General features: G+C 51.0%; 2 protein-coding genes across 2 annotated transcripts in view; one reads left to right on the top strand and one right to left on the bottom strand.

Annotated features, from left to right (window-relative positions):
* Window positions 1–16,671, bottom strand: part of LOC119463749 (myosin-VIIa-like) — a 131,153-nt gene that overhangs the window by 73,057 nt on the left and 41,425 nt on the right.
* On the top strand, window positions 921–6,721 carry LOC125940383 (uncharacterized). Its single transcript, XM_049656474.1, has 3 exons — window positions 921–1,346; window positions 1,716–2,006; window positions 3,716–6,721. The coding sequence occupies exons 1-3, from the start codon at window positions 1,083–1,085 to the stop codon at window positions 6,080–6,082; spliced, it is 2,922 nt and encodes a 973-aa protein (XP_049512431.1). The 5' UTR covers window positions 921–1,082; the 3' UTR covers window positions 6,083–6,721.

Genomic DNA, 16,671 nt, shown 5'->3' with positions numbered 1-16,671 from the left:
TCTTCATAATATTGTAGCGATGTTGAAGAACACAGGCTAATGAAACAACGATATTTATTAAGGGCGAACCTGTGCCAACGACTCAAAGTCGCCGCTGTCGTGAAATGCCCGTCAGTCGCGTTCCAAAACCGACCTCCAAGTCTTCTACTTTCTCATCGCGTGACACCTCGTGCGCGTGGCGCATGCGAGCCGGGTCCAACCAGCTACTCGTTCCACGATGATCGCTGCCTGTTATTGCTGAACTACACCACGGCACGGCGCACACAGTGTCCAATACTAGCAGCCTATACAGTAATTCTATCCAATACGTAAAGGCCTATACCAATACGAAGGGCGACATGGGCGCGCTACTTGAATGTGGCCAAGTTGTCGCGGCAATAGTTTAACAGCGGCGCTGTTCTTAGTCGAGAGTGCGCCGTCGATGACGGCGCCGTCACGCAGGAGCAGAGCCGGAAAGGTAGGTCACGTGACCCGCTCGCCGGGAGGAGAGGAGCCGACCAATCGAAGCGCACGCCGGGGAGGAGGAGGAGAGGCGCCGGGATAGAAGAGCAGTTGTTTGCGCCGCGCGCTCGTTGCACGATGGACGCCGCTCGGCGCGAGCGGCAATACGCAGAAACATACGCGACAATCGCAGAAGCAGAACGACCACAGCTCCGCTGTTTCGACAGATTGCACTTCGTGCATGGAACTAGCTGCATTTTTTCTATTTGCTGCTATGCAAATTTAGTTTTTGTTTAAATTCTAATAAACGTAGTGGAAACCGCCTGCTTCTTGGCCAATCCCCCCCGTAGTGGGTATGAGCCAATGCTTGGGGGGTGAGATGAGATGAGCAGTGAATTCCTGCGACTATGACAGTGCACAGTCGTGCTATCATCGTCATCGCGAGTGCCACTATAGCAGCGGTGTCTCAAAGAAGACAAGGAGGAGGACCACGGCACACGGGTGGCGGCGGGCGCCTGCAGGGCAGCGGGAGAGGCTGCCGCCGAAGAGCGCGATGCGCCGTCGTGCCGCCTTAGCGGCCGTCGTCGCTACCCGCCGGCAGCAGCAGGCTCGCTGACGACGGTCCGCAGCACCCAGCGGCCATGAGTCGGGCACGGCTCCCCGAGTGCCACGGGGCCGCCGTCGGCCCGGGGTTCCCGCCCCGGGGCGGTGACGAACGAGACCGCCGCCAGCCGTCGCTGCTCGAACAGGAGCTGATCGAGTGCCTTCGCGAGCAGCTGCCCCGAGTGCGGCGCGGAGACGCCTTCGCGCCGGAGGTCGTGCTCGAGTTCGTGCGCAGCATCACCGAGCTGCAGGGCGACGACTTCAAGGAGCGCGGCGCGCCGCCGGAGCGCCCTCCGGCGGAGGCGAGTGAATCAGTTAACTGTACCACCGCCCCAGTTTAATCGCCTCGTAGCACGTGCACGGTTACGTTACGTATAAAGTTGCGCTCGTTGGTGATGCGTAGTCAGATGCACAGCGCAGGAAGACGAAAACCGACGGGCTACATTACGCCAGGTTTACAGAAGCGTACAGATAAGCGGGAGGGTCTCGCTGCTAGCCTAACAGTGCCAGCGCTAAAGAGCCGGCCGTGTATCATAGTAGTCAGCAACCGAAGAGCCGGCGCGGTTTGGACAGGCTAATCGGGCACGGTGTTACGTAAGTAAGGTGCGTTTAATTCGCCGCTGTGTGCCGGCACGCTGACCAAACGCCGCGCTGCTCGGCGGGCCTTGCAGGCGACGCAGACCCGCGAAGGCAAGCACATCCTGGACTTGTCCCTGGAGGCCCTCAACTGCGACCCCGTGCCGGTGCTGCTGCCGCTGGTGGTGAGCCCGAGGGGCGCCAGCGACACTGCGGTCGCCAACTCGAACGGCTCGTGGAAGCTGGACCAGCGCCGATGCTCGGCCGAGAACGCCCAGCGCCGCTTGCGGCTTCGCTCGCAGCCGAGTTCCGAGGGCGACCACGAGAGGGCCGTGATTGCCGAAGCGCTGAAGGACATTCGACGGCGCCTCGACCCGTCCCCTCAGGTACGAGCCGCTATGTAGTCGGATACAACTTCAGTCACAAGTCTGCAGCGAAGTCCCCGCCCACGCCCTCATAACCGCGAGCCACTGTTCCTCCGCCGAGGCATGCAAATAGTTCGTACTTCAAGCTTTCCCTGCTACCTAATTAAGGCGTTGACCACAAAAGTAAAATTATAAGCGCGTCATTTTATACTTTTTCACTCGTCTACCACTATAGTGGAACGTATAAGTAGGACAAGTACAGGCGTATCGAGTACGACGCCGTTTTGAAAAGGTCGCATGACGACGATTTTGTTTGCTTCCGTGATTGGCTGGCGGGGTAACACAACCCCGCGTGGTCCGTGTGCCTTTGTTGCCAACTGCTGTTTTTTTTAAGTTATATACTACTATAGCCCTTGTGCATCGTAGTGAATGCATTTCCCTGAATCCTTTGAAAAATAAACTCGGAAGCACTTACGGAAAACATTTATCTTGGGTGCGTGCGAATTTCTGCGTGAAAATTGTTTAAGCATGTTGTTTTTTTGTTGTTGTTGTTGTTGTTTTTTTTTTTTTGCCGTCAGCCCGAAAAGCTTAATTCAAAAGCAGTCATGCCCCCGAGATATAAACGGGTCAGAGGAGGATATAGCATAGATTGGTGAGCACACTGACGAACGTACTCGCCGGCTCCTACTTGAACAGAACCCAAAAGACGCGAGAAACAAGACTGTGGTGACGACTATCGTGCCGTCGTCGTCAAATCAGGCCATGACGTGCTGCCGCTGGTGGTGTAAATAAGAGAAGACTAAGAAAAGAGGGGAAGGACGTAGTCCTACTTCATTAGTGGTACGTGACGCCAAGCGCCACGCCGACATACCATTGTTGACAGACTGCTACATAGGAGTCGATGGCGCGAGATTATAATGCTTTCTGTACCTGGGCTTCAGCAACCTGCTAAAGTCAGGGATGAATCGTCGTCAATTAACCAAATCTCTAACTTTGCACTCACGTCCCCTCGCCGTCATTACGATGTTGTCTGTGCTAGTAAGCGCCGCTTAACGTCTGCCACAGTATAGGGCGTCAATCCGGGTCGCATGCAGCTCTAAACACTGAACATACGAGTCTATCAACTGAAAGGTTTATTGCACGAGAAATAGAGCAAGACAGAGAATAATCGGTGGTTCTCTAGACTAACAGAACCCATGCCAAGGTATGGGCAATGAAGCTAAGCACTGAAAATTTTTGAGGTGCAGGTGGTGTGACGAGATAAGGAAATAGATAGGCATGGACTTAGGCGCGAACGTATAGGCCAGCTGTAATTGGAGATTGCTGCAAGAGGACTACGTCCTGCAGTATGCACGTCATTTTGAGAATATTTCGGACGTGGCGTTCCGTGTGCCTTAGAGAGAGAGAGCCTACAATAAAGGACCAAAAAGGAAACGGAGTTCTAGACCTTATTTGCACGCCCCGCCCAACTTCATTCAATGCCCTATATATAACCTATAATTTCCTTGAAGCGATCAATAGTGGTCGAATAAGGAATATCGCTGTTGCCAAGATTTAGGCAAGGAGACTTGACCAGGGGACCAGGTCAGGGTCCTAAGCAAGACAAGTCGCTTAGTCGAAACGTTATTTGCCGCCAGCGACATTTTCTGTTCTTTGAGCCTTGCACACGAGCATACGGGCTTGTCGTGTAGGTCTTGAAGGTTTTCAGCAAGGCTATTCAACCGATGCAGGAATCGTCAGAAGAGACGCCCGGTCCTAGCGAGCTCGAAGAGCTCATGGAGGACAGCTCGCTCGCGACCACATCCGAGGATACGTCATCGTCCCAAGACAACACTGGAGAGAAGGGCGGCGACTCCACCAGTGCAGAAACCACGGAGGTGACAGAGCAGCTAGACATCGAGGACTCCTCCGAGGAACAGTCAGCAGCCAGCGCCAAGGACTTGTGCCCCACCTTCCCAGCAGCAGCCAACTACGACGTCCTCTCGTCAGCCGTGTCGTGCCTCGATCCGGTGGTTGACCACGTGGAGCCTTTGTACACCATGAGGAACGTGTACCAGAACATCGCGCAAGCCTACGACACTGTGTTCGGCTCCGCGCAGGTCGACGCAGAAGTACCGCTGTTCCTAGACGAGAACCCGAAACAGCCGGCCGACAGCTGCTCGGCCTGCTACGACTTCACGAACCACGAGTACCTCACCCACCACGAGAGGCTTCCGGGAGGCGCGTTCGAGCGATTCATTTCTTCCAGTCACCAGAGCGACGCCGACGTCAAACAGCAGACGGTACCACGGGTGCCGGACCTCCTGTGCGGTGACGACTGCCACTTCCAGTCGCCGCAAGTTGTTCAGCAGTTTCAGCAGGTGCCCCTGAACGCGGAACTGCATGTTGCCGTTCAACAGCCCGACGGTGTGAGCGGCAGCTCAATGATACCCAGCGTGGACGAGAAATCCTTCATCAATTTTCTTTTCTCCACCTTGTCCAACGACGACGCCGAAGGCAGGGCCGGACAGCTGGACCCGTTCCAAATCAACTCCAACGTGGGCTTCCTGAATGAAAACGCGGACGCTTTCAGCAGCCACGTCTCTCCCGCCGTCATCGCCGACTACAACAACAACGTCTTCGGTTTCCACGACAACATGCCGGGTTACCAGGAACTGGCCACCATCGACGAAACCGAGAGACAGGCCGAGGTTTCTGGCGAAACGCAGGTTGGCTCTACGATGCGCAAGTTTTCCGAACCCACAGAGAACTCGACTTCGGCCACTTCGACGGAGACGAGCTGTGCCAGGAACACTCCGGCTTCACCCCGGCCCTATCAGCCAACGTTCGAAAAGGAAATTCGCATGACGGGGGCCCAGGTGTTTCAAGTCGAGCTTTCCAACATGGCGCCGGAGTTCCTTCAGTTGCTGCAGGACAAGAATGACGACGTGAACGCCGAGAAGGGACACGTCCTTGCTCTATCGACGAGAATCTGTGACGTCCTTTCTACCGAACCCGAACGCAACTACGACCTGCTCAAGTCTTCGCCCGAGCGCTGCTCCTGGGCCAAGGCGAGGACTCCGTTCTCCGACGCCAACGCCCTCGCGCCGGCGGCGGAGATGATTCCCGTCGCCGAAGAGGCGCTCAAGTTACGACGTCGAAACGGACGCAATTTCTTCTCAGACGGCCACGTTCTCGGCGATGCCATCAGCGGCGGCCAAGCGAAGCACCAAGAACACGTTTTGGACAGGCCCAAGCTCACATCCTGGCCCCTTAAGCCAGCGTTCATCACGGACAAGGACTGGATAAGGCGGTTCGCTCCTCTCAGGCCCATGTTCGTCAGGGAACAGCGGCAACCCAAGCAGCCACCTCCGCTGAAGCCCGTGTTTCTCGGGCCACAGCAACAACAGCGGCATCTTCACGACTGGACAGACAGCGACACCGCGGCTAGGCCCTCAGTGGACGGCAGCCTTGGGTGGGCCAATAACGTTCGCCTACCACCAACCGCGCCCAGCTGCCTCACCGACGACGAGGTGAACACCGAGGACATTGTCTCGGGCCTGAGGGAGGACACGGCCATACTCAAGCCGCTGCTCTTGGAGTCTCGAAACCCGATACGCCAGCAGCTAATGACGACGGAATCGAGTTCCAGCGACGACAACAACTCGGACCTCCTAGGACCCTTCGGCACCTCGTCTAGCGACGACAACAATGATTCCTGCACTGCCACATCACTCAACGCCAGCGAAGAGGGCGAAGACTCGGCAAGGACGTCGACCACCGCGACTTCCGCGCCCCCACCGCAGCATCGGAGTCTCCACCACGCCACGTTCGGCGTTTACGAGAACAACGACCTGAGCCCTGACGAGCCGCAGGCCGAGCTGCTGGCGCCGCTCCCCGCTGGAGGAGTCATGACCTGGCGCACGTCCTGCAGCGCGCCCTCGGCTACGGACGAGGCCGAGTTTGACGGATCCGTGCCGCTCTTTGACTGCGCGTCGGCGGCGAGCGAAGAGACGGCCGAGGTCGGTGGATTCAACGAGGTCTACCCGGGCTCGACCAAGAAGACCATCACCATCCGCGCCATGATGCCCACCATCGACGAGGAAGATCAGGAGTAAGAAACGCGCTGTGCCGGGTGAAGCACACATTCCCAGAAATCTTACAAGCTCGGCTGAAGAAACCCTGTGTTCCGATTCGAGAAAAGTGTCACTCCACTGCGTGTGAACGGTGAACGCAGTTGCGACCGTCGTGGTCATCGGGCGGAGGTAAAAACGTTCCAAGACCATTCCATTCGGCTGAAGGAATCCTGCGTGCCAAAACGAGAAAGTGTCACTGATTCTTGAGAGTAAATGAAGAACCTGATTGTCTTGGTGCTCACGTTCTACAGAAGGCCGAGTGCCTGCACGCCACCACGCGAGCTCTCTTTAATCGGCAGTGGACTACCAAATTTCGGGATGCAGATTGATCGATCGGTGGACAAGTGGCGTGCAAAAATGTACCAGCAGTGAAAGTGTCACTCGGAGAATATGCTGTTTTACGCTGACAACCTAAACGCAGCGGAACACTGCACAAAATTGCGAAGTCGCTCAACGGTGGTCGCTCTCTGTAGTTGCTATTAAAATTTCGTGAAAAAGTATTTTTTGCTCTCGTTGCTGTCGGTCCCTGTATACTTGCATTTCTATCCGCAGCAAATCCGCGCTCAGATTTTTATCTTTTCCAGCGGCAGCTGTAAAGGATATTTCATCCGATTTCATTGGTGAAGGCAGTACTACAAAGACGACGTTCAGAACAGGATCGTGCATGGATTTTGTACACACAAAATCATTCTCAATCACCCCAAGACAGTTTTCACACATCAGGACCATCATAAAATTTTCGTTACTATAATGCACCACAATAAGGCAACGGGAGTGGCCGCGGATCGGCCCATTGTTGCAAACACTCCGGGATTGGCCCGTATGGCCAACAACAAAGATGCCGATTTCTGTCTGTGTCCACGGGTCAAGGTGGCAGAAGTAGTCGTTGCATCGGTTAAAGATTACGCCACCGTTACGTCATCCCGATTTCCCGCCTAATCGGCGGAATACATGCCGATCGACTGCATCCGCCGAGGCCCCAAAGCTGGCCGTTACATCGGAAACAGTGCGATAACGGAAATGTAGGAGGAAGGAGCGTCAAGCCAGCGTTGCGAAACTCGCGAAAGATGGTCGGAGCCACGTATCCTGCACATCTATGGCCCACAATTGCAACATCTACTCAGTCTCTGGTGAGCCCCCGAAACAACAGCAGACAGAGAAAGAAACAAAAGAGAGGAAAGGCAGGGTGGTTAACCAGACGCACATACTACATAACGGACGCAAGACACAGACCATATATAACAAAACCGGCGGGCTACGCCACGACGTATAGGCGTGGCATGTGCCTCTAAGCAGAAGTTGCAGAGGATGCGTTCCGATTGCCTCGGCAAAAGCACGCAGTGCCCTTCTGATTGAAGCCCTCGTACTAACCCCCTTGCACTTAGCCTGAAATGCACCCAGAACCGTTGTAGATTCTTCATGCTGTCTAATTTTAATCTGGCCTTGCTATAGTGTTCCTAAAGCGACCGACAACCGTCCTTGGTGGTACTTGTTTTTACTTTTTTCATTCTTAAAGCGAGAGCGTTAGAGGCCCCGTGTCACAGAAAATCTGGCGTCGATGTCGGTCTCGGCGACGGCGTCCGCGGCCAAGAAAATCATTTTACCCACCCCGGCCACGCAGGTCCTCCACGTGGCGCAGAGGCGATGGTGAACTAATCGAACGTCTCAAAGTAAAATGCGTCAGAAAGTACGACGTAACCACAACCTATAGACGTGATAGTGTCGGATTGTAATTTGAATATACGATAAAACATAATGCGGTTACGCAGAAACTGAAACACAAACCCCTTTTCCAGCATTTCTACCACGCATACAGCGGCGCGCCGCGGTTGGTTCCTTGCAAAAACACCATACAGATGGCGCTCGCCTCCTCGGCAGCCGCATGCGGAGGCGAAGTTGGAGAAAAAGCTCAGTCGGAGTGTCCAACCCTGCAGTGGTAACGCAGAAAACACCGTGGAACACTTCATATCAGAATTTTTTTCGATCTGCATTCGCGATCGCGCTCATGAAGTTGTACGCTGAAAACATGCTGGAAACAGCGATAGCTGGGTGATAGCGATTGCACGCCGGAAATGGTGGGGAGCTGTATAGGGTATGCCAGTAGTGCCTAATAAATGTAATGCTGGCACCCATTTACGGCACAATCAGTCGATGTCATTTCAGAGACGTCAATTCTCGCAGGGAGACCACAGAACTCGGGGTACTCGCTCGCAAACTCGAGCGCGCACAATTTACAAAAAAAAAAAGCACTCGTGTGCGCCGCCATGCGTGAGGGCCGTTCCACTCTTACAGCCAAGGCAGAGCCGCTTGTTAGTGTGAACTTTTTTTAGCTCCTAATACGCACAGAACAAAGCGAGAGCGTCTACCTAATATAAAGACTGTGATTATAAACAATAAGTATGGTGCAACTAACAACAGCCGACTTAGGTGCAGTAATCTGATTGCACACATCTCAAGTACCAAGGTCTCACCGCCAGTTCGCGCCACAGTGCCGTTTTAAGCGACTTTCTGTGCCAGTTACAATTCATACTTAAATCGCGAACAGCATGCTCGGTCATATCACACTATAAATCGTGGCCTTCACATTTCCGCCAACATCTGACGACACGTTATGGGCGGCTGTCGGTCCCCATCGAATGAAGAAATCGTTGGACCTTACTGACCTTTCATTATGTCGGCATATTTCACGTCTGTGCACGTTTCACCAGGTATAACCACACGAATGATTATCTACGACGCCTTATTTTCATCCGCCCCGTCACTTTCATCTCCCCTCGCATTGATCACCCATTGAAAGTCTCTATATCAAGTGCACAACTAAGCGGTACACTCATTTATTTATTTATTTATTTATTTATTTATTTATTTATTTATTTATTTATTTATTTATTTATTTATTTATTTATTTATTTATTTATTTATTTATTTATTTATTTATTTATTCTCAGCGCCGTTTACAGAGAGGAGTGGGGGAAATGCATATACATTCACAAAACACACATTACAAAAAATGAGCGATAACTGCGGACTTGAAATCATCTTGGTCCATAATGGAAATTATGGCGGTGGGAAGGTGGTTCTAATCTTGACTAGTCTTTGGGATAAACGAGTCAGAGTACTTGTTAGTACGGCACGGTGGAATACAAACTTCAATGTGGTGGTCGACACGCGTAGATACATAGTTACGAGTAGTAAAAATACTATGTTTTAGATTCTCGTTAAAAAAATAAAGCTCGTGGAAGACACAGACCAGGTAGACGTATACCCGGTATCCCGGTTATAGACTCGATATTCCGGTTATTGACCCGGTATACCGGGTCTTTCGTAACAAGAACAAGCGGCGACTGGAAGAAACACCAGCCGGCCTCCATCGTCTTCACTACTGACCCTGCGACCCACGTTTAAATCCGCGTTGCTAAAGCATTTGTGTTCCTTCGAATCATAGAGTTTCATGGTTTTTTATTTAGAAACTCTATGCTTCGAATACTCAGCGCATCGTCTTCTTTTTTTTTACCCACTCATCTCTGTATCGCCGAACGGTACTGGGAGAAAATAAATGCAATTAAAAGTGCCGTGAAGGCGATTAACCACGTCGCTGTTCGCATTCAGCGATGACTCGCCATCCGCCGGTACCTTGAATAAAGGCCGCCGCTGCCGACTGTTGCGACTGCGAATAGTAATTTTTGAGACCGAATCGAATATCGAATACTTTTCGTATAGTTTCCGAATAATGAGCAGCGAATTTTCACAATCCAAGTGAAGATACGTTCGCATCCTAGTATCCATACGATTGGCAAGTATAATTCTGTGATTAAATTGTATGTTACTTTAAGCGTTGTTTATTAAAAAGCAGAAATGGAGCATTAGCAAAAATCAAGCACTTTGTTCGCATAGACAGGGCTCCTGAGCGACGTAGCCTGCTTCGCAGTGGAAGTTCTCAAGTTTTACGCCCGCGGGGATGAAAATTATCGTACGTTTCCTCCAATTTTATGTTCGACTGCGCACAGTTGACATATTTAAATATTCGAAAACTATACGGGAAGTATCCACGTTTACGAATAGTGACTATTTCATTGAAGACCGAGTGGAATGACACACTATTCGATTCTTTATTCGAACGTTTCGAATATACGCACACCCCTAGCGCTGACTGGCAGCCAAACAGACGTTTGTTAAATGTTCACGCGGAGAAAGGGAGCAGGGTAATGATCAGGAATCAGGGGAAGTTCATTTGGTTAGTAGCACATCCATCTGACCTGATATTCGGCAGTGGTGTTAATAAGGGCGTGGGAAAAGGCGGGAAAAGGGAGAGCTTAAACGAAGGATAACAATGCAACATTGCCCATCTATAGACTATAGACGTGCGTAGACTACAGACTTAGCAGGACTCTGGTGCCTGTCAGTTGGTTCATGATATTGAAGCAAACTTTGACCAAAGTTTGTCAAAGTTTGGTCAAAGTTTGCTTCTAGACTATAGACGTGCGTAGACTATATGCTATAGCCAAACTTAATAGTATCCTTCGCGTCGTACTTATCTCCGCCATACGCCACTCCCCACCATTCCTCCCTCGACAAGCTTCAAACATCGCTTCGTCCTCGCCGTTTGTACGTAGACGTCGACACAGTGCCATCACTGTGTATTCGTTCGTTCGTTCGTTCGTTCGTTCGTTCGTTTCGTTCGTTCGTTCGTTCGTTCGTTCGTTCGTTCGTTCGTTCGTTCGTTCGTTCGTTCGTTCGTTCGTTCGTTCGTTCGTTCGTTCGTTCGTTCGTTCGTTCGTTCGTTCGTTCGTTCGTTCGTTCGTTCGTTCGTTCGTTCGTTCGTTCGTTCGTTCGTTCGTTCGTTCGTTCGTTCGTTCGCTCGTTCGTTCGCTCGTTCGTCGTCGTTCGTTCGCTCGTTCGTTCGCTCGTTCGTTCGCTCGTTCGCTTCGTTCGTTCGCTCGTTCGTCGTTCGTTCGTTCGGTCGTTCGTTCGTATCGTTCGTTCGTTCGTTCGTTCGTTCGTTACGTCGCTCGTCGTTCGTCGCTCGTTTCGTTCGTTCGTTCGTTCGTTCGTTCGTTCGTTCGTTCGTTCGTTCGTTCGTTCGTCCGTCCGTCCGTCCGTCCGCCCGTCCATTCGTTCGTTCTGTTCGCTTACATTGACAATCATCGGCTGACTTGTAGGAAACATTACACGGGTCTGTGGTATACTTAAATGCAAATATTACTTGCCAGAAGATACTAAGCTTCTCATTTAGAACAGCTTGCTCGCGTCGCATATCTAAAATGCTGCCACTTAGTGCGGGACACAACTACCCTATAGCCAATATCAGTATCCTCCATGCAGTCCAAACAAAGGCAATTCGTGCCAGTGATTTCTGCATTTTTTTTTACAGCGAAGCCGTGTAGGGAAGTTGTCTCGACTCTCATTGTGCAGCGGAGGCGTGGTCGGTGTCGAGGAAGCAAAGGCGCATTGTCGGTGCAGCACAGACGAATATGCATCAGCTACAGTGGACACAGTGGAGTATTAAGCCCGGATATAGCGAATTGCTTGAGAAGAGACTCGGGTATAGCGAAGGAGTTCCAGCGAATGTAGTGGAACACGTCCAAAGTCTTAGGTAGATTTCGAGCGATGCCAAACCAGGCTTCTATAGGGTTTCCTTCCGATTGGAGTGATACCTCCCTTAGACAAGCTTTGCTGTCTTTGATGCATGGGTTACTCTGACTTGCATACATCTGCTAAGGCGTTTCTTTTTCTTTTTTTCTTCCATGGGCGCTGCGCTTGATTGGCGGACTGCCGCAGGCCTACACGTATAGCTTCCACCACACTGCACGGATCTTTAGTGAGGCAAAGCGACTCGGAGCGGTGTTCCCTGCGGGCTAGGTCCGCAAAGTTACGTAACCGTGGAAACGCGAAAAGAAAGAAAAAATAAATCAGAGAAGACTGCCTACAAGCGAACGGAGATCACCGTTTCGCAATCGCAGTACCCCTCCACGAGAGGCACTGCCGTGCCTTTCTGAGGCGCGCCGCAGTTTCGTAACCCTGTCGCCGGCAAAGCGGAACGTACGAGCAAAAAAAAAATGGCTTTCGAAATCCGGCATTCTGAAAAATTCGGCGGTGCCACACGACGACAGATAAGCAAAAGAGAGAATCAAAACGAGATATTCTGTCGCGATTTCCCGGTTGCCTCGGCGCAACGCTCGGCCGGAAATAAATCGCACGTGCGCTCTCCCGACACGAAAAGAAAAAAGACTCTGAGGTTAAAGGCGAGACGCCGTCTCGTATACGCTTGACAGACGAAGGTTGCGAAACTGCGACGCCGAAAGAAGCGCGAACAGAAAAGTGGAGCAGAAGTCCAGCAGAAATCTCGCAGAAATGAATAAACGAATAAAATATAAAGCCTCGATCGTTCGCCTCTCCAATTACCCCTGTCTCGCGCTAGCTGATTCCAACTTGCGCCTGCAAATTTCCTAACTTCATCACCCTACCTATAGTTTTCTGCCGTCCTCGACTGCGCTTCCCTTCTCTTGGTATCCATTCTGTAACTCTAATGGTCCACCGGTTATCCATCCTACGCATTACACGGCATGCCCAGCTCCATTTTTTTTCTCTTAATGTCAATTAGAATATCGGCTATCCCCGTTTTCTCTCTGATCCGCACCGCTCTCTTCCTGCCTCTTAACGTTAGGCCTAACATTTTTCCTACCTTGGAAATACGCGGTAGCCAGCGTCGTCTGGCGGCCCATGCAGTGCAGCATCAAGCACATTAATTAATGTTCTTTCATGATACACGACGCAGTCGGTTCGTCTCTTACATGCAAGGTGGCCGCCCATTCGGTGCCGCATAAAACATGTACTTCGGCGTTATGCTCATTTTGTTCGGTCTCGCATATGTGGGTCCTTTTTTTTTTTCTTCGGGAAGCGGAAATGAAACATGAAGCCCCCCCAGCGAAGTGTGTCAGAGCGGGCCGGACGGTATAAATCATTTACGAATAGCTTAGGCGCGTGTACGTATAGAGGTAGCGAACACAAGTATCGGAAGTTGTGGCTAAAGATGTAAGGGAACCTCTTGCGACCGGCACCGAGACCCAAGTGGATCAAGGCGGACGCATGACCTATATTTCGAGGCAGCGAGTGAAAACCCAATAAGTTTTAGCGGCATAAGGAATTATCTGTTCCTCATTCCTCAGTGCGCTACCTCATAAGGCCTACAAAGCAGTAGTCGTACGGCCCGGTAGGGCCATGAAGCCCACACAGGTCACCTAACGCAACCTGCCACGCACGCCGGTTTTGGCGTGCGTGGCAGGAGCCAGTGGTATCAGATTTGAGAAGGCGAGAAATTAACTTCAAAGTTATTTCGTTAGTTCATTCATTCATTCGTCCACGTGGCAGGAGCCAGTGGTATCAGATTTGAGAAGGCGATAAATTAACACTTCAAAGTTATTTCGTTAGTTCATTCATTCATTCGTTCACTCAAGCATTGGTTATACAGGGAGCAATGCAAAATAACATGCAGATCTAACTCTCACGTTGGACTCTGTTTGAAGCGAAGGTTTCGTGAACCGCGCTCGATTAAATGCTATAAAACTAACTTGCGACGCGTACAAGAGCCCTTATCGTCACCCTATCCAATATGCAATCTCACGCATACTTCATGCACCGCTCAGGTCAACTTTAATGTCGTGCAATTGTTTATGGTGCTACACCGTACACAGGATATGCCGAAATGCAACCTCGTGCCAGCGCACACCGAGGATAGGTCGACGCACTGATGATGTCACGAGGACGGAGGGTGGCGTTTGCCGAGGGAAAAGTGGTGAGGACAGATGTGTACTGTATACTATAAGAGGAGCACGACGCGAAGGACAGTGAAAGGACAGCCGACTATTATACGCGTGTCCAGTTACGTTCTAGACAAAACGTCGATTCATGCATTGAAGTACAAAAGTATAAGTGGAACGCCATTGCATTTCTCCGCAAAGTTCGGGAATCAATATCTCGAAACTGGTGTCGTCCTGAGAATTCGTTCCAAGTGGATCCGCCTCGCGAACTCCACGGCTAGAATTTGTAAATTGCAATATGGGCCGTAATGAGGTAATTAGTTAAAAACTTAATTAGCGAATTTTTGTTAATTAGTCGATTATGCATTTCATTTTTTATGCAAGTAATGTCCGCCTCTTCCAGTACACCAGCTCATCAACTAGAATTGTGCTATCTGCCACAGACACCCTTACAAAAAAAAATTTAAGTGTTCGCTGAAACACCCTGTATACGGCAATATTCGCTCACGGGACGCCGACGCCGACACCGGATTTTCTGCTCCCACGTTGGTATATGATCGCATAGGAAACGAAACTGAAACTTGTTCTTAGAAACGAGCGCTGCATATAGCAAAGTTTGAGCAGTTCTGGCACTAGTCCGCATTTTTCAAGGGTTTAGAAGGTTTGTACCTTCACGTTGAAGTTTCTGCGATTTGTACGGGTCGCTTAACGGAAATGAAAAGCGACAAGTCGAAAATGCCATCTCAGCACTCCTCTAACGGCTCTCGCGGTAAAAACGCTGGAGGCAGCTACGCCGGACGCAAGGCGTTAACCGGCTGCCACCGTCATCAGGAGTCATTGAGAGAGTGAGAGAGAGTGAGAGGGGAGAGACAGTGAGGGAGCAGCCCGCCATAACGATCGGACGCTGACCAAAAATAACGCACCGCTCCCGCATCGACTTCCCGACGCAGGTGCACTACTCGCATCCAACAGGAGCGTCTGAGGAGCAGAAGACGCGCCAGGTGCATTGACGTCTTCGGCGGCCCGTCACGTGAACAGGGCGTGGCCTTCCTACCCACACGAAGACAGTCACGTGACGATGTATGGTGCGCCCCCCCTTCGTCAAGCGAGGGACTTTTAGTGCGATTTTCAAGAACGAAGAACTTAGTATAAGTGTTAAATAAGTGTTATATCGGCAAGCACGCACATCTACGTACACATATACATACACCCGCACGCTCTAGCCTAAAAGCGCTGTTGAAGCGCAGTGCCTATTTCAGTTGAAGATGACGTATTTATCTGTGTCTGGATCTATCTACCTATCTGTCTGTATGTCTCGCTATCTATCTATCTATCTATCTCTCTCTCTCTACATATATATATATATATATATATATATATATATGTGTGTGTGTGTGTGTGTGTGTGTGTGTGTGTGTGTGTGTGTGTGTGTGTGTGTGTGTGTGTGTGTGTGTGTGTGTGTGGTGTGTGTGTGTGTGTGTGTGTGTGTGTGTGTGTGTGTGTGTGTGTGTGTGTGTGTGTGTGTGTGTGTGTGTGTGTGTGTGTGTGTGTGTGTGTGTGTGTGTGTGTGTGTGTGTGTGGTGTGTGTGTGTGTGTGTGTGTGTGTGTGTGTGTGTGTGTGTGTGTGACCGACTGACCGACCGACCGACCGACCCACCGGTCTAAACTCAGCGCACCGCGATATTCGTATCATCGCGGTTGCAGAAGTCGAACAGAAATCCAGCCCAGCTGGCCGAAACGGTCTGTTCAAACTCAAACGTTTGAAGAGGAACGAATGCCGGGGTTACGTACTCTTCCACGCGATGGAAAATTACAACAGCGCTGCACAGTACTTGCGGCAGTGACTGTTAGAGGGCGCGGCACACCACTTCCGGCAGCGGCCGGAAGTTCCCGCGCAGGGTGCGGCGCAGGAAGCGCGGCAGCCCAAATCAGACTGCGAGGCCGGAAATGCAAAAGGGGCTTGAACGAGGAAGTATGCCCTCTATTGTGTAACCCAAAGGAACAAAAAGATTTTAAAAATACTCCAGAAAAATAAGGCAACTCGCAGATAAGCTGCTCATCAAAAGCAGTCGGCATTTTTCTTCGTCGCTCTTAGCTCGGGCAGTGTGTCAACCGGAAGGCATGCACAGAAACAGTCGCTACAAGTTCGCCATCCAGAACGATGAACAGAAACTTAGGACTATTCGATTTCTGAACCAAACCAGGTTGCCGCAGAAGCGGCGGCCGCTGGTTGCCATAGGAACAGTGAAAGTAGTCAGGAATAGGCTTGCAATTATATGGCATTGAAATGCGCATTATACATCCCATGGAAGACGAGTACATTTCCCAGCATCTCGACAAGAGGTGCGCAGCGGATTTCGGCGACAAACGCGACCTGGAACCTCGAACCCGGCCGGCGGACCAAACGCGACACACCGCTATACCACCGACCACAGCATCCAAACCTTCAGACCACATTAAGAGCTCGTGCGAAAACGTCTTAAAGAGGTATATTATAGACGTAAGAAACCTTAACATTTGGCGCTCGATCGTCGCGCCCTGCAACCGAGTTGCGGCAAGTGTCCTAAGGAGAAGAAGTCCGAGAACGAAAACGGGAAAAGAGCCAAACAAACAAAGACTCTTTAAAACGGCAGGGAACGTCAAATCGGTTGGGTTCATTTAAGGAATGGCGCGCTTGGCGGCGTATGTTTATTGCGGTGAGGATATTTAGGTATACGTTTGTTGTTTCGCTACGTAATCCCGTAAAGAATATAGCCCGTGACCGGCTCATCTGTGGCGGTAGTACAGTTATATAGTTAACCGTATACGCCGTAT

This window comes from Dermacentor silvarum, chromosome 9 (assembly GCF_013339745.2).
Source record: "Dermacentor silvarum isolate Dsil-2018 chromosome 9, BIME_Dsil_1.4, whole genome shotgun sequence".
NCBI lineage: Eukaryota > Metazoa > Arthropoda > Arachnida > Ixodida > Ixodidae > Dermacentor > Dermacentor silvarum.
This window is presented reverse-complemented; position numbering and strand designations above follow the sequence as displayed.